The sequence below is a fragment of the Austrofundulus limnaeus genome, unplaced genomic scaffold, assembly GCF_001266775.1.
Source record: "Austrofundulus limnaeus strain Quisiro unplaced genomic scaffold, Austrofundulus_limnaeus-1.0 Scaffold57, whole genome shotgun sequence".
NCBI lineage: Eukaryota > Metazoa > Chordata > Actinopteri > Cyprinodontiformes > Rivulidae > Austrofundulus > Austrofundulus limnaeus.
Window position 1 is genome coordinate 556,775 of NW_013952459.1, and position 19,111 is coordinate 575,885.

The window sequence follows — 19,111 nt, forward strand, 5'->3', positions numbered from 1 at the left end:
ACACACACACACACACACACACACACACACACACACACACACACACACACACACACACACACACACACACACAAAAACCTACAAATTTCTGAATTTGAATTTTTTTTGCACATTTTGGGGTCTTTCAATCTAAATAAAACAACAAAAGTTGTTGTTGCTGTGATAAATACCTGCATGGTGAAAAAAAGTGATAAATCCAGGCAGAAATACAGGGAAAATGGAAGATAAGCTTATATTGATCATTATGAGTTTACCCCTAAAAAAAGATGACAACTTGGAGAAACTCTTATGTAAGAAGACGTGGGATATTTAAACAGTCAGATGGTTTAGTTGATGCATTGTGTGATCAGATTGGTTGTGCATTGTCTTGTAATAACTTAACTGTCAAGGTTTCCTAACTGAATATTTAAAAAAAGCAGGGAAACTTTGGAAACTATTCAGTCTATTTAAAAGATGCCTAACCTTTCATGTCAGGGAGTATCAGCAGATAAGAAAGAATGAATGAAGAATGAAGTCCAACTGTTTGTTTCCCCCTCAGATTATCAGAGGTGACACATACACAAGAACAACAAGCAGCGTGTGTAGATGGTGCACGTGTTCTGACCTTACAGACTCGAGCCACTCTGGGAATGAGCAACTTGCCAAAGAATTCAAACTCCACAGACACCTCGGTGAAGAAGTAGTAGATTTTGTCGTCCTCACCAACAACCCTGTTTGTTCCTTCTCTGATCACATCAGCAAACACAAAGCTGGGTTCTGCAAAGAGAGCGGAGAAAAAAATATTGGTACAAGCACCACAGACGAGGAAGAACTGAACAAATAAATGAAAAATGTATTAATTCAAAGCTTATACATTCAATAAAGATCTAGCTGATGCATGTTAATAAAAGTTTGAACCTGTTACAATTATTTATCACAAAAAGGGGGCATTTTGTATTTTCCAGGCACATAATTCAGTTCTATACCACAAACCAGTAACTGTTACCTTCAGTTGTTATATAAACGCTAAATAAATTTGACTTTGCATCACAGCCTATCTACACACCTTGAAATTGACCTCTGCCTCTTTAAGAACCTCCTACCATTTCCGGTAATCTCACTTCAGCACATATTCACAACAATGCCTCATGCGGTTTACAACCTTTACTACGAGTGTTGTATTTTGTTGTAAAAAAGAAGCAACATTACATAGTATTGGTTTTGGAAATTGGCAACTCAGGATACAGTTGAACCTTACTCGAATGATTCAACGATGGAAATGTGAGATTGTACGATAAATCCGGTGATAAATGTGGAAGTCAGAGCAAAAGAATTAATTCTGAGGAAGACAAACTCCAAACAAAGTTGAAATTGCATCGCTGGCGTCTTTTTTAAACTTCTGATTTCAAAATAAAATCCTCATGTATTATGTGTACATATGCTGCATGCTACATGTTGCCGTCTGCTTCCCAAACAGAATGATATATTTTTGACAGGATTTGTGTATAAATATATCCATATAAGTATTAATATAGCTGGGATTTTGAAAAAATGAGTCTGCCTTTGGTGAGTTACTGTGAAAATACAGATGTTGTGCTTGTTCCTTTTCCTGTTGGTGCGATGCGATCTTTGTAGATCGACTCTGGCGCAGCTCCAGCATCCAATGGGAGCAAACCTAATTTTTGAGGATGGCTCACCGCTGCCCTGCGCTGCCGTGCGGAGCCAGTGTAAATACTCTCATTGATTATAATGGCTGCATATTTACTGTGGAGCGGAGCGGAACCACATCTAGTGTAAATAAGGGGTGAGCGAGTACAGAAGCTCTTACAAGACAGTTCAGCTTGGTAACATACTGTACACATCTTCCAGTCATCCTCTCCTACATATTCATCAATGTTGAGCTACTTTTTGTGAAGAAACTATAAATATAATCCATTTTGTATCTGTTTCCAATGAAATCATGAAAATCCACCATTTGTAAGATACGTTTTACAATGAACTGATGGTGATTAGTAAAGAAATACGTCTCCTGCTGCTAGTTTGATGGAGCTGTGGGGGGTGCTCTGTGGGGCAGGGGCTTGGCTGAGGACTAAGCTCCAGGGAGGGTCTTATAGTAAATAGGTGGTGCTCTGTACAAGAAAGCATTTAGGCAGCTCCACATGGCTATTACAGGAGATTCAATGACTTCTAAAACATGCATGAATGAGTCAAAACAACACTCTGGGTATGTGTTTGATGAGGGAATAACATAAGAACATGACAAAGTTTTCCAAAGAGTGATCATGAACTACTGGAAGAACGATAACTGAGCTCTGACAGTTTAGCTGTCAGCTACAGTGTCCTTCTGACAGATGACGAGGTGGTCATTGTTTAGGAGAAACAAGAAGTTGTTAGTTGTGTTTTCTGTAAATTGCTCCTCACAATCAGAAAGAGGAAAAACTATTTTTGTAGCAGAACTCAATCCCTCACATGCTGTATGTGTGGGATGGTTTATAAAAGCAAACAAGTTGTGGAGCACAAGGTGAAAAAGCAGAAGATCACAGTATACTAAAATACTTCCTGCTTAGCCTCCAGACTGATTTTTTTTTCCCCCAGATGAATACCTGCCTCACACCTGTCAGGTTAAACTCACCATTGAGCCATGATGTGGAGTACTCCGTCCTCAGTAGAGAATGGGAAGGAGAGTATCTGGAAATAATTGGTTCACTGCCTAAGAAGTTATAAGCCGTCCCAGAATACAACTCTCCATCTGGTGGAAGAAGTAAGCAATAACGCTGAGTTATCCCCTCCATATGAAGACAGATTACAGAAGATTTTTAAGCATTTTAAAACAAGACTGTCGCTGTGAAAGGAGATAAAACTGGCCTCAACTCACCGACCATAACAGTGGTGAAGCTTTGTGAAGGGTCAAAGGAACACTTCCCTCTGCCATCTTCAGTCTGACCCTCCAAAGAAAAGTCGCCCAGATTCTGAAAGAGATCAGGACCAGGTTAAAGGTTGTGATGTCGACGGGCAAATCCACACCTAGTTGTTTGTTCCTACCAGGTAATCACACTGAGGCTGAAAGGCGTGCGTGCCACAGACGTAGAGCCGCTCGTCATCTACAACTTGGAGGACTCGGATGTAGTTTAAGCAGTCTCTCTGAAATGGAGGAGTACAAATTTACTTTATCGTGGTTGTTTCTAGCATGGTACAGACTCGTTACATAGAATATAAATATATAATACAACAAACCTCTTTTGATTTTCCTTTAAGCGTGCACATGTTCATGTGGCTCTCCGTCACCGTCCATTGGACCTTAAAAACAGAGCCACGATCAGATATTTCCAAAGTACTCTAAAAACTCTTCTTAGAAGCGTTCTTCCTGTATGATTACTTTATGGTTTTTGATAGTCACGTTCTTCTTGCTGAGCTCAAAGATGGCCTCTCTCGCTCCCACATACAGAGCGTCTCTTTCCTCACTCAGCAGCAGCGTTGAGTAGTTGAAAATCCCAGGCTCCGAAAACTCCAGAAGATCCACATCTGACATCAAAACCAACGTTTCATTCATTTATACCCACGTTAAAATGTCTTCAGAGGTGAAGTCAAACTGATTGTTTATATGTACAGATTTGTATCTCTGTTGATGTTTAAATGCAAAAAAATAACTGATGGCATAAATAAAAAAGTCACAACTTGAACTTGTATTTTTGTCCACACAGGGACACGGTTCTAATCGCTACAGACATTGTTAGTTTGTTTCACTCCATGATAGGAAGTTTGTGTTCAAGTAATACTGGTTGTGCCAGGTGCGTGTCGGCTCAAATTACAGATGCAAGCCATAAACGCCACAGTGACAAAAGCAGAATACCCTCAGTGACTAACGGAAGCAGAGGCCGTGCTACAGGAACTAATTAAAGGATGATCTGCTCTCGTCGTTCTCACACAGAGACCCAGTTACTCGAGTCGTTTCTAAAATCTTCCACCTCGTAGAACGCGGGTCTAAACTGAATCACCCGAGGTGAGGCCAAAGGTAGTTTCGCCAGATGATATCAGGCGGCAGGTGAAACCAAATCTTCCATTGTGAACACGATATGCTGAGCTGAAAGAGGTTTGACATATAAAGGCCGTGTGAAAGTTCTGTTCCCTCCGACTGAACTTTAATTATTGGCTCACGTTCCTTGGTTTGATTACGTGAGCTCAAGGACGCTGACTTTTAATAAGCAATGCTACTTCCTGTTCGCAGCAACTTTAGAGAAGTTTCAATATCTATCAACATGGGGACCTTTTGGAGAACATTTACTATAAAAAAAGGATTCAACACCTTGACATATTTCTAAATTTAGAAGTATAAAAGGTCACAACTGCAGACTTCACTTCAACATTTGCTCACTTGGTATCTTATTTGCACTTAGAATTAGTCATAACAGCTAATTATTAACTGTTTAGCATTCACGACTGCATTTGGTCTTACCTTGGTGTTTCCAGGAAGTTCGAGGAACAGTGTGGGGTCCATGAGTGGAGACCTCCAGGAGCAGCCCCAGAAACACTCCCAGCACACCAAATCCCATATTAGACTCTGTTAGCTTTGGAACAGTGAAGTTTCCCCTGAAAGAGCATAAAAAAGCAGAACCAAAGCAACACATTTATTTCTGCAAAAACCAGACCCAGCTCAGCGATGCAGAGTTCTCCCAGAGTTGATGTGATCATGCAGCACAGACAGAGGTAAAGAGATTGGAATGAAGAGATTTTAAATTGGGAACTATTTTCCGACCAAAAAAAAAAAAAAAACATTTATGATGCTGCTTATGACTCAGAAACAATGTGATTGAGATTTACAGTCCTAAATCATCCTATAGTATAAAACTTAAACACTACCTTGACTCTGAAAGTCAAGACTTAAAGAAACCAAATTTTGTGCAACTCTGAGTCACTTTTCTTTTATTTCAAAGCCTGTCCTGTACATGACTGGTTGTTTTTAGGAGTTGGACAAACGTTGACTTCAATTCAAAAAATCTTCAGAAAAAAAAAGACAAATGATGGATGTGGACTTCCACTTTAACGAGGTGCTAAAGCGGACAGTGAAGAGAGGACAAAGGGAACTCTGCAACACATGAAGACATCCAGTGCTAACAGAGCCAGGAAACTGTTGGTTTGTGACGGACACAAAACCACACACATCCTGCCAACCTCACATTCTATCATGCAAGTTTTACATCTATCTGAGCCCACAGTGTGTGTTATCTTAACTACAGGACAACATATTAAATTACTCACGGTTACAAAAGATTTGACGCGTCACACGGATAAAGATTCACCAGTTGCTTGTAGTGAATTACTCTATGAAACTCAGGACCAGCCTAACCTTCACAAAATAATCCCTCAAGATCTTGCAAAATGAAATAAGGTTTTAATGAAACACACGTCTGATCATGAATGAGAAAAGAACTTGTGACCTGGTCAGATTTCTCAAAATAAAGTAATTTATTTTAGATATATGAGCATTTAGAAACACAGCACTAAAACCCAGATAGGTGTCTGCCTCGGGTGACGATGACGACAATAACCAGCATGATGAAGCTGCTGTAGCCATCAGCTCTTATCGTATGGAGGTGCCTGTTTTCCAATGAGTCATTGTCATCTTTATCTCCCTCACCTGCTGATTTCACCTGATAAACACTTCCGTAAACTGCTTTCTGACATTTAATTTACCCAGATTATACTTAAAGTGTTAAAGAATATGGAAGGCGCAATGAAGTAACTATGTTACCATCATTTGTTATAAATATGTTGTATTTATCAAAAAATAAATTCATATCTAAACACTTTGAATTTGGCCTCTCTTACTGTTTCTGATACTCCCACTTCAGCACATCCTCACAACACTTCATGCCGTTTACAAACTTTCATGAGAAAAAAATCCAACCAATTTTGACAAACTATGAGGTTAGTCTCCTTGGCATCCAAAAATAAATTCCATCACTGAAGGTACTCTTTAATCCGAAAACGATCAGACTGAGAAGTAGTTAGTGTTAGAAGCTCAACAGATGTTTTTTTTTGTTCTTCTTTTTTTGTCACTTCAGTAGAAAATGAAACCAAATATTATTAGTTTATTTATTTCTTCATCATCAGTGACTTTTTTTAAGTGAAAAAAAAGGAAGCTCAACAGATGTGCAGTTCCACCAGTTCTGGTGGAGATGTGTGGGAGAGTCGTGCTCTGTGGGGCGGGAGCTCAGCTGGGGACTGAGTTTCAGGGAGGAGCTTTGTGTAAATGGGCGGTGCTTTGTACCAGCAAGTGTTTAGGCAGCTACAAATGGCTACCACGGGAGATTCAAGGATCTCTCAAACATGTATGAACGAGTCAAAGCAACATTCTGGGTATGTTTTTATGAGGGAATGACATGATATAAAGTTCAAAAAAGTTAATTTTGCAAAACACCCCACTTTAAAATAGTGTTTTTAGCTACAACCTGCTTAAACAACTACAAGTTTTCTTCTTTATTACAATGTATTGTATTTAAAAATGCCTAAATAAAGACTTGCTAAATATTGTTAATATAACATACTGTCTTTTTAGATATCTGTTTTTCCCCTTGTCTAAAACAGAAACAATTATTTCCTTTAACAAAACCATGTTTCTACTTAGTTTTAGGTCAGCAGAAAAGCTGGGGTGAAAAGCATAAGCTTTAAAGCTTAAGTAAAATAATACAATAAAATCTCTAAATCTGTTCTCAATCCTGCGTGTAAAACATGCAGTTCCAATTCACTGCCACGCTGGAGGGTGAACGCAGAACCATCTTAAACGTCCAATTTTCTCCCCGTCAGTCCAGTTCACTGTGACACAGAAGACTGATTACTTTCTTTTTCTTGGTCATTAACACTGAAAGGCCCGTAACTGAGATGAGGCGGTTATTTGTAGAGTTTCTGTGCTTTTTTTAAATTCAGGTTCAGCTTTGAATCCGACCCACAGAGGATGTTAGCTTTTAGGAAGTCCCGTGCAGCCTGTTTTAAAGTTGCGCTGCTGTGATGAGCAGAAGCAGGTCAGGTGGTTTTGTACATACTTTACTTTACAGAGTAGGTTTGTCTGGTTTTTAATCACAGCAAGGTCAAATGAAGCTTCAGCTCAAAACACTTGTTAAATGGTTAGATTTGTCACCCAAACAATGTGATTAAAGATTGATGGTCAAAGGTGAATAAATAAAAATCAAATAAAAATAATGAAACTTGTTAAGGACATTATGAATTGTTTAGTCCCCTCATTAGATTATTTGTTCTCAAGAGATCCACTCCCATCTGGAGTTACAGAACAAATAAATCACAGTTAATTACTTTTGAATGACCTAGTAGCCCCACTGTGACTCATTCCAATTAAGTACAGGTTATTATTCACCCAGCAGAAGGGAGGGATATATCATATGGTAAAGCTCATTAAATCAATGGGGCTCTCTGTAACTAAACACAGAGGCAAGATGATAATTGATTATTGATTTAGTTTAAAGCGAGAACAACCTGACCCAGAGGCCATGATCCTCCTAACACTGGAACATTTTTCCCCCCTTCCAAATCGAGGCTTTCACGAAAAAAAAAAATCTGTCAAAGCTGGAATTCCATCCCAGCTTCGGGGCTTAACCATGGACTCCATTCTGCTAAATGGGGGGTGGGGGTCAAGTACACAAGGATCTATTGTATACTAAAGATGAGGGTAGCCTCCACTCGACTCCATTCCACCCTGCCTCACATCCACGTCACCACTGCAGTGGTAAACAATGGAGAGAAAGAAAGAGAAAGGCATTGCTTCTCCGTTTCTCTCAGTTCTACAATCTTGACAACCTAAATGCCAATTTACCCATGAGCAAAACCCAGAGCCAGGCTTTAAAAGATCACACAAGCCCGTGAGATCTGGAAACCGGATGAAACACAAACTGTCTGATGACAGCAGCAGGAACGTCCCTGTTAAAGAGACAGAAATGGACTGAAATAGCAACAGTGTGAAGAGATGAGATTACAACACTAAATGGAGACAAAGACCCCAAGTGGACAAAAATACTGATTTGTTGTCCTTCATAAAAAAGTCCTCTCGTGCCACATTCCATAACGAACAGGCTCCCAACAAGACACAATCCTTCATCTGTAACTCCTAATGGCCTCTATCAGTCTTGTCCTTCCCAGCCCCATTTAGGGCAAAGTCCAAGCATCAGAACTGTTTGAGAGTCGGTATCACAGTAGCAGAAAGAGCACGCCGTCTGCTACACTGCACTGCTGAGAGATTTAGAGGAGTGTCCGTACTGGCCAGAGATATTTAAGATGGTTACCATGCTGGCAGGTCTCTTTGAGCCCTTTGTGCTCCCATCTCAGCTTCTTTAGCTGGGCAGAGAGTTGACACCTGTTCTGGGCCTTGGGGTTCCCAGCACTGAGCTGTTAACTGGCCACAAATACTGGCAGGCTGCCCACTGAGCACTGGGAACAGAAAGTGGAGGGGGGAATTAGCTGATCTGTGCTTAAAGAACTTTATCATTTTAGTTGAGAGAAAAATGAAAAAGATATTCCATTGGAATATATTGTCACATCTTTACACACCAAAAATTAAAAATTATTTTGTAATAGATTTTATGCTACAAAGAATTTTTAGATTAGCACCATTTGTTGCTTGTCATTTGTTGTGGTCTCTGAGTTATTGCTCTCTTTTTTCATTTGGCTCAAAACTTAAATGCATCCTTGGTGATGTGTGTTTGGTATTCAACTTAAATTCATCCCAATATTGGGAACAGATCCTCAACAGAGCCAAAATTAGAGATCAAGTACCTCAAAGTAAAAGGTTAGTACCAATAAAGCAAAGGAAAGAAAAGGTGGCATAAACGATGTGGAAAGAATTTGAAGGAAACATGACATTATTAGTTTTACCCAGGTGTTTTGGTTAGGATTAGGGGTGTAAAAAAGTAGTGATACACTGAAATATTGCGATATTTTATTTCCTGTTACGGTATCGATATTCAAAAGCACTGTTTTGATTTTTATTTAAGGCTGAAAATGTAAGCTTTCATGCCAGCAGTTCATTTTTGTGTTGTCTTTTAGCCTCCGACCACTAGATGGCAGATAGATGGATGTTGTGAGAAGAAATGAGAAATATAAAAAGGCAGTTCTCACTGTTCAGTGTTCTTCTGACTGCATAAAAATAAAAATTAATTTAATCAGATTTCATGCAAGTACTGCAAGGTGCATTCTTTATACTGAGTTTTTTTATTAGAATATTTTGGAGCAAAAAAAATGTCAACATTTCACCTTCCTGACAGTATTGCATCATGCACCAAACTCCTGAGAATACACAGCCCTAGTTAGAATAATGTGAAATAATCAGCTTTAACAACTGTAGTCAGAGAATTACTATATCTAGTGGTATATAGGGATGTAAATCACCAGCTGCTTTATCACAATATATTGATTTGTTTGGATGATGATACAATGTTTCTAGGTCTTAAAGTCTGAGATCAATATGATGCAAAATCATATAGTAAATGATTGTGTTTAGATGGGCATGATATCATTCCACATAGGGTATATGGATGTTTTTGTTTTGCTTTGAAGTAATTGAATGATTAATCATATATCAATGAGGATCAATGTATTGTTTCCTCTCTATACAACTAGATGTTTCTATTTTACGCAACCCTAATTATTGAAAATAAATTACCGTAATTACCTCTTTTAGATTTAAGCTATTCATAAAAACAAGCTGGGGAAAAGCTACATTGGGAGCTCTGCAGTTGTATAAGCTACAGAGACGGCAACATTATTAATGCAGGCTGCAAAAATTACAAATATCTCTTCAGTTTTATGAAAAATTGTTGTTGTGACAAGTTTAATTTTTTTCTTTCACCTTTTGCACAAAGCAACACCTTCAAAAGTAGATAATAGGACAAAGCAGATGTTCGAGACAAAAATATCTGTAAAGAACCCCACTTATCTACATTTCAACAGGTGCAGAAAAAAATGTAGATGTTTGCAGATAAGTAAAAACTGTGGTGAAGACAAGTCTGTCACATAAAAAACCACAGAGCTGTTCGTGCTCAGAGAAAAGAAGAACTTCATGCTGTGACGAGTAATTGCATGTATGTAAAGTTATGAAGGAAATGGTTCATTTCCTGAGTAAAATTCTTCAAATCATGCATAATGATCAATTTTGACCACCTGGCTCTCATGTGACCCACATATGAAGTGGCGAGCCCCACTTGCCCCATGATGACTTCACCACTTTCCAACTTATTTCTACTGCTAAGAGTGCCGACAAGGAGCTCAGCATCCTGTCAGCGGAGAGCGAGAAGAGGATACAGAGCGGAATGGTGGGTGGGAGGAATTTGGTTATTCAGCGCCTGCCAACAACCCCAACCCTGCAGAGCTTCTCACTCATTTTTTAACAATATGCTCCCCCATCTTCAGCATCAATGCACAGAGATGCTCTTCTTCACTTTGCCGCAGCAAGCCAGGAAACTGCAACTTTTTTGGCACAGGCTGTTGATATAACACCACACACAGACACTTTATTGGATAATTTGAAGTAAGTAGTTTTTTTTTTGTGTGTGGAAAGAATGTCGACTTGACATTTACCTCTCAGAGAAAATAACTTCCACAGGTTGCGAAAGCACCATTACCAAAAGAATGACTGAAAGTCATTCCACAACTAAATACCATATAAGTAATGGCATTAATCAGCAGGACCATCTGTACAGTACCCACCCCAGCTGTGAGAATGATAATACATGTACAAATAAATCTTGATCGTTACTGCATAAATTAATCAAGAGTATTTATAAAAAATACCTGATATTAAAAAAAGTTTGTCAGTTTTTTTTAATTGCTTCACTGCTCACTGTTACCATTTTTAATGTTTCATACCTGCCTAATATTTCTTTAATTGGTCAAAATAAGCCAAACAATAGGTCAATCATAAAGCTACAGCTGGATTATTGAGGAAATTATGTATAAACTCATCAATATTTTATATTTTGTTTGGCAAAAACAAAAAAAATATTTTGTGCAAAATCTGAGAAGTGGATGTGATTTGTTAAGATTTTATTGAAGGAAATAGAAGGGAGAATTTTTAAAAAAGAAAGACGTATTTGTTTTTGACAACTCGTTAGGAGTCTGGTTAATTGTGGTCTTGGTGCAACCTAAAATGATTTTGGAATCAGACCTGTGTGAAAGAGGGGTCCTTCACTTGAAACCAAATACTCAGACTACAGAGGCTGACACACCCAGGGGTGTCAAACTCCAGTCCTCGAGGGCCGCTATCCTGCATGTTTTAGAGGTTTTCCAGCTCCAACACACCTGATTCAGTGATTGAATTAACTCTTCAAATTGGGCAGAAGCCTGTTAATTACCCAGCGATCAAAATCTGGTGTGTTGGAGCAAGAAAACCTCTAAAACATGCAGGATAGCGGCCCTCGAGGACAGGAGTTTGACACCCCTGGATGAGCTCACAGTTATGCCAAATGTGGGCCTTAGATCCTTCTTATGAGACTCAACAGAGACCAAGAGCCCATCTTAGAATCCTGCCAGGTGCAGAAGAGTTTAGGGTTCCATTTATGAGCAGCAGGGTGAGCCACTCTTGGCATTTGGAGTGTAGACAGTTGAGTCTTTATAGTCTTGCGTCGTTGGCTAAGCTACAAACATTACACCTCTAGTTAGCCATCATGCCTCCATTTGATACTCCCAGATACATTTGGTTTACAATTTTGCTACACTATAAAACTCAGCATCAAAATCAGAATTTAAATTCTCTTAAATGTTTGTTATTCTTACTTCACAGAACCTAGTACGGATATCATCTGCAGCTCAAATACAGCTGCAGGGAGTCAGTCTTTAAAAAATCTGTTAAAGGGGACATTAAATTAAATTCTTCTTCTTCACATTTTGAAGTTTTGAATATATGCTTCACCCTGCACCTCCATACTAGCTTGATAGAGGGGTTTACGACTATGTAGACTTGAAGGCAACCTGTTGTACATGTTTTTTGTCTGTGGGAGGAAAAACAAAAACAAAAACACGCAAGCACGAGGATAACGTGTAAACTCTGCCCAAAAAGACCCCAAGTCCAAACCGGGAATCAAACCCAGAACCTTCTTGCTATGAGGCATCAGTGCACTGAGAATGAGCAGTTAGCACACTAAAGGGCTCGACACACGAGCAGCGACAAACTACAGCGATTAACGGCTGTCATCGCAGCCAGTGTGAAACCTGACACACGGAACGCGATAGCGATCGCAGCGTTGCGAATCGCGCTCTCAGGTCGCTTGTCTTCATGAAATTTGATTGGTTCTTGACTCTGAAGGTGGGTGTGCATTACGGACGTGTAAACTAAACAAATCTTGCAATGCTAATGATATTGAAAAACAAATGCACATCAAGACACAGTTTATGAGGAAAACCTTACCATAAACTTCACCCTGGTGCCAATAAATTCCCACAAAGCTTTTTAGTAATCACTTGGTGAAAGTGTTAGCTAACTGCAGTGTGTAGCATACTCTCCTCTCATTGGTCAGTCAATGAAACCCTCAATGACTGGTTGTACGCTAAGCGACAGCGACAAAAGTTGAACATTTTTCAACTTTCATATGTCGCGTCGCAAGCTCGCGTGTGCACGTCTACGTGTACGAGCGCGAAATTTCACATGCACTATTTTCGCCGGTCGCTTAGCTGGAGGAGGGCAAGCGAATGTCGCCTCACCGCACAGGCTCCATAGGAAATGAATGGTGAGCGAGCGACGTCGCCTCCCGTGTGTCGAGCCCTTAACATGCCATTAAAATAACTACCCTTGAGATATTCTTTCATGTGGAGCTGCTTTTGTATGACTCCTCATTCACCCACAGCAAGACTTTTAAAGACAAGCATCAAGTTAAGGAAATATTCTTGAATGTAAAAGTATTTGACCAAGGTTTTGGGCTCACTTAGCACTCTCACATCTACAGTCACAGGCTATAAACCAGATAAGAAACAGCAGCCTGTAGGTAGAGAGCCACTGAATCAAAGCCCACTGAGTTCACTGAAAGTAACCAGCTGCATGGTGCCAATTGCACAGCTGGCTGCTGGTCAGGAAAAAAAAAGTGCAGTCATTGCACATTATCTGCAGTTTGTTTACTGAATGACAGATGGAATAAAGGTTTAACTTTTAAAGAGCCAGATTGAGAATTATAACCTTTAAAGGCTTAATATCAGCAGTGCAGGCTTTCTGATGCACAGTAAGCTGAAAACTAAACTAAGTTAGAATTATCCTATAAGTAAACCATCAATGACACCCTGGATGGTGAAACTGAGGAAGAGAACTTGTGTAGGTAACACTACACAGGGGATAAAAAAAATGGAAACCCTCCTATATAATTACTAGTCATAAGGCCCCTGTTGAGCAAGCATGTCGACATAAAGTGGCCACAGCAAAGCCAAATGAGGGGTCAGCTGCAGTAAAGGGTATATTTAGTCTGCCGATGGCAAGCTTTTTAAAAACAACACACCCTTTCACCGAGTCACATGGAGGATCTGAAAAACTTCCCTATAAACATAAAAACCAAGTGAAGTAAGCTAACTAGAGGATTACTGTGTGGTGTTCGCCATCCTGGAATTGAATGCGCCTCTGTAGTTCAGTATGAAAACATAATCACTAGGCTCTTTTGCTTTTAATTAAAAGGATGAAAAACGTGGGGAAGTTTTACAATTGACATCTGAATGCACACAAGTTTTAGAGATCACCTGGAAAAGTAATTTTGTCAGCCTAAAAATGTCTTTTCTTTTTCATGTTCAAAGATTTGCAGACATCATTGTAAGGCATTGCAATTCTACTTTATATAGAGCCCAACTGAATGATTTAAATTTGAAAAAGGATTTAAAAACATGATATATCTACTTTAATAAATGGTGTATTACATGAACCATTGGCTAGAAGTGGGAACACTATTGTCAATCGCTAATCAGACTGTATTTGATTTATCACTAATTTAACACTTGCAGGCCGCATAGAGTGAGGGCCCAGGCCACATATGGCCTGCTGGCCTCCACTTGATCACTGATGCAAGACATTTCCTGTATATAGCTACAGTTCACTTAAAATGACCAATAAATACCAGTAAAAAACAACATATAAAACTTTCCAGGAAGAAGCTGCGCTGTTATCAGGGAACTAACGCGACACAGTTGAGTAGACAGTTCTTTTCTCTGTATTAATAATTTACAATATAAGCTGGGGTCATATGAAAGGCACTCTTCACAGAAAAGCCAAAAACATGTGCTTTGATGTGCTTTCTCATCAAGTCTAGGGAGATGCCGGCTTGGCCTTGGAATATATAATATGAACTATTTTTGGAAGTTGTGAAAGCCCAGCTGAAGCTCTTGTGGTTTCAAGCTGGGGAATGGTAGTCACATTGAAGGTATTTCTTTTTTCTGCAGGTGACTTCAGCTTCCAGAAGGGAAAATATGTCTGGGTTGTAAATTGACTATAAACACTGACGTGACTGCAAGCTTTGTTTTTACGTTTCTGGCTTAGCGGTGGACAAATATGAAAAATAAAACAGCCTTTTAAATGACATTTTCAAGGCTTTTCCACCAGTCAGGAAACATTTGAGGGAGCTGTAACCATCACTACAAGCCGGCTATATTTTTCCAAACCCTTTCTGCCTTTCAACAGGACTCCTTTCTTTGGCTTTTCTTTCAAGGCAGTCTTCAAGCAGGCACTGATTTCATGGTGGTAATTTTGGATGCAGGCACGCAAACCTCCTTTGGAGTGCCGTTTGAAAACTCAACCCATCACCCAGAGCTGTGCAACAACACCAACAGTGTGTCCTCCTGAACTTGGCATACAACTACACAACACACTCATTTCACACTTTCTTTAGAGGGATAAACAACACAAAGCAAAGTCTTAAACTTTAAACACCTATCACGCCAAGTTCTTGTGATCTGGCCAGCAGATTTGGGTCAAGCATTCATTCTTGTGCAGCACCCTAATAGTGGGGGGAAAATATTCCTTCAACAAAAAACTGATCGATTTCTCAGAGAAGTATACTAAAGTTTGGTTCCTATATTTTGTGACTAATTATACAACAGCTAACAAACTAACAAAGTTAATATTGGTTAAAATGTTTCACTGCCATTTTTTCAATAAGTTGTGGCAGTTTAAACGTTTTTTTAAATGCAGATAAGGGAAATGAAATATGCAACCCAAAGTAAGATTGAAGCATTTTAAAGTGAATGTGACATCATTTTTTGGTAATAAATGCATGTTTGGAAAGATTGCATGAATAACATCAGGGTTTTTTTTTTTTACTTCGCTGAGATGAACAGTTGTTGAAATTTTTGCATGTGAAGAAACAGGAAGTGATGTCAAAGGGGAATGCCTGCATGTGAACAGAGCATTGCAACAATGGGTAATAACACAGATTGTAGACAATAATCTGATGTTTCTGATGATTTTTTTGAGTCACTATCAGAGAGAAGAGTTCAATTATTGTTCTTTTAGTAAACAAAGACCAGGGAGTTCCCCTTTGATGTCACTTCCTGTTTCTTTGGATGAGCCAAATTTAAAAGAAAATATGCCGTTAATGTGACAAAATGCATAAAATCATGCAAATTATACCATGTTTCTTGAATATAAAGATGTTTTATTTGACTTTATGTATTTATCTGATATGCATGTCACTTACACTTTAAAGTTTAGAAAGTTTGTCAGAGCACCAGTAACTTTGCAGAATAATAAATAAGTTAGATGCATGTCTTTACAAAATGTTAACAATTTAAAACTGTGCTGCTTCATCATCTCTTTGAAAGCGCCTCCACACATATGTGTTAATGGAGGCATAATCCACTAATGAAGCCACAGTCACATAAAAAAGCAGGTCTGAAGAGTTACCAATCCATAACTTAACAGAGCTTAACCAGCAGCATAACCAGTCAGAGGTGAGTGATGAAGGCTCATTTATCAGATCAAAATGCTTCACATGACACAGAGTTAAAAGAGCAGAATGGACCATCAGCTCCAGAAACCAGAAGAAACTTTGATCCAAACAGTCCTGATGCATCTCAGTAATCCAGGTAGAAAAAAATCAAAAAGAAAAAATAAGTAGGTCCTCTGGATGTTTCACTAAAGAAGAACCCATCCAGAGGATATTTATTTTTTCTTTTCGATTTGATCCAAACAGAACACAAAACTTTTAAAAGCTTTTAAATGATTCATTGGTGTAAGAGCAGAATGGATGGAGGTGCAGACTGATGGCTTTGGATAGAAAATGCATCCTGTTAAGCTTACAATTGTTCTGAGGGGAAATCTGTTACTTTAAAACCATTAGTACACTATTACTAGGGGTGTAACAATACATCAATCTATATCGATATATGACTAATGGTTCATGATTCAGTTATCGAGGCAAAATGAAAATATTGATCTATATCGTCATCATATTCTCGATGTGAATCGATATCATATGCCCATCTAACACAGTCATTGTGTTAGATGGGCATTTGATATTGCATTATATCAATGGCAGACGTGTGAATTGAATTTAATCGAAATCATATCGTGACAGACTTTGTGATAGAGAAATATCAAATCGTCATCCAAACATATCGTTGTAATATCGTATCGTGATAAAGCTGGTGATTTACAGCCCTATTTATTACTACAATAAATAAAATATTTAACTGTAGTTTTATGAGAACTACATTTGGTGTTTAAGTGTTTAAGTCACACTTAACAGCTTTAGATTCAGAAAGAGTTCAGATGCATTCCAAAACTCCTAAAATGCCAAATTCGGTTCTTCTTGCAGCCATTTGCATATCGTCTTTGGAGGAAAAAGCCTGACAAACCTTCTGTGCCTAGTAACAGTTGCTACGCTCTGACAGAACAATCACTGTTTAAAGTGGGCGCTTAGCAATTTAAAAGCAAAGCCAAACAGCAGTGTTAGCTGTCCAAAACATCACTGGCCTCTATGCATGTGTTTATTTTTTTATTTTCCAATAAAAACCACATTAGATACACTGTCATCACAATTACTTTTAAGTAAACTAAAACAGGAGCATAATGTGTGAATATCAAAGAAACACCAAATCAAAGGAACAGTTGGTGAAAGAGGAAAGAAATCATCAGGAAAATGACAATAAAAGGTTCTGGTGCCCAGGTGTGGTCATGCAAAGGAGGGGGGGGGGGGGTCAAAACACAAACAAAGCCCCGAGGTGGGTGCGGGTAGGAGCGAGATAAGCATGCAGCACTGGTGTTGGAGCTTGCAGGCACTAGCGGCCGGGTATCGGTCTGCACAGCAAACAGGGAGGAGGGAGAGGAGGAGTAGAGTTTCTGACCTGTGGCTCCTAAAAGATGCGACGCTCTTCCTCTGGGAGAGAATTATAATATCCTCAGGCTAGGGAGGGGGAGAAGACAGACAGATCAGACCAGAGAGTTATGTGATGTGTCACTGAGTGTGCCTACACCGGGAAGAAGGCTATATATGAGGTTAGTCATCAAACAGTGGTTAAAACATGATGAATCATACAAAAACACACGTTATACACAAAAACTGTCACTAGCTTTGAGACAGATGATGGATTCAAACCTATTAAAAAGTGATTAAAACATACTTAAGCCACTTTTACCACTTTATTTTCATCAGGATACTGTTGATTCAGAGGATCTCCCTTGTGTAATGACCATTGTGGTAACTTTAAGTCTGTAAGCACAAAACTTCTTGAATTTTTAAACATCCCCAGTGGTGAGCAACAGTCCGCTAAAGCGCAAATCTGCTAATTGCGGACCTGAATATTTCATTAACGCTTTAGCAGTCTTACTAATTTTTATAATTCATAAGCAGATTTGCGCTTTCTAAAATTAAAATGCAGTACTGCTAATAACTAATTATTTACCAGTCATCATTATCTTGAACAGCGGAAAGAATGGCTGTCAATGAATCACAACACACATTATCTATCCAACAGCACCCCTCCCAGATAAACACATGTATTGGAAACGTATACATCCTTGCTGACAGTTGCTCTCTGTCAAGGTTCTCATTCCCACAACGTTTTGTGTCTGTTTACATAGCAGAAAGGCAATGTTTAGAACTCTTTCCCAGCAAAAACAGCAAACGTTTGTAATCCATACTAAAATGTTGTATGTATTGATTTATTTTACTTTACAATCAGAGCTCCTTTTTTTTTAAATAAAATAACGTTTAAACGCTGGAGCTCAATACTTGACGTAATTGGTCGAAGCAACGGGGTTACAGACTCAAATGATTTTAAGATGTTACGCTGACGAAGACTGACATCTAGTGGTCTACTGGAGCAACTGCATGGAAATCTTTCATTTCCCGTCACAAATCAAATCCGTCATGTACCCAGAATGCATCGCTTCAGTTTTCCAATAAACAGTTTTAAAATTGCTTTACTGATGCTTATTTAATGAAAAATCTACAACAAACAAATGTAAAAGACAAAGAAGCAGCCGAACTAGCAATCCTCAACAACGTTTTATTTTTACAACAGGAGCTAAAGTTCTGTTTCAGGAAATCACATCCCCAGCAATCGACGCTTGTAGGATTAAGCTGTACAAGGGTTCATACACTGCTAGTTGGCAGTGTTGTACATATATTGTACAGTTGTTGCCAGCTAGTAAGTGTCAAATTGAACTTGTGCTTTAGAATTACCTTACGCTAATTTTTCTATGGCATAAGCGTTTTTGAAGTTGTGGACCTAAATATTTTTATAAGCGCTTTAGAACTTGCGGAGCTAATTTTTGGATTAGCGCTGCCCACCACTGAACATCCCTTTCTATAGAAAAAAATGGATTACTTGTGAGTGAGCAACTAGCACTGTGGTCAATCGAATTGTCAAAACCACATGTTCATTTTGTGCATAAACAAAAAACACTTAAAATTTAGGCGCAATGAAACATTTTTGATGAAGTTGATTAAGAAAAGAGAAATCCTGACACTATCGTTACAGATGGTCGGGGCTCCGTTCACATTTTCCAGTCTGTTTCTTTCCATTGGTTTCCTGAGCAAAAAGAAAAATGCTCACAGCAATGCTGGAAACATTGGGCCTCATGCAAGAACCGTTCGTACGCACAGATTTGTTCTTAAATTGTGCGTACGAGTGATTTAGGAGAATTTGTGGCATTCACCAATGT

At 38.9% G+C, this 19,111-nt stretch overlaps 1 protein-coding gene across 4 annotated transcripts in view; it reads right to left on the minus strand.

The window, feature by feature from the left end:
- Positions 1-19,111, minus strand: part of sema4d (sema domain, immunoglobulin domain (Ig), transmembrane domain (TM) and short cytoplasmic domain, (semaphorin) 4D) — a 46,467-nt gene that overhangs the window by 5,674 nt on the left and 21,682 nt on the right. For 3 of the 4 annotated variants that reach the window (XM_014009333.1, XM_014009334.1, XM_014009335.1), the window contains exons 3-9: positions 4,433-4,566; positions 3,356-3,501; positions 3,214-3,276; positions 3,022-3,120; positions 2,855-2,948; positions 2,612-2,728; positions 605-756 (exon numbers count right to left, since the gene is read on the minus strand). In XM_014009333.1, the coding sequence (XP_013864787.1) occupies positions 605-756; positions 2,612-2,728; positions 2,855-2,948; positions 3,022-3,120; positions 3,214-3,276; positions 3,356-3,501; positions 4,433-4,566 (805 nt within the window). Of the gene's footprint in view, positions 1-604; positions 757-2,611; positions 2,729-2,854; positions 2,949-3,021; positions 3,121-3,213; positions 3,277-3,355; positions 3,502-4,432; positions 4,567-17,289; positions 17,349-19,111 lie in introns of all 4 variants that reach the window. The other variant, XM_014009336.1, reaches the window with a different exon arrangement.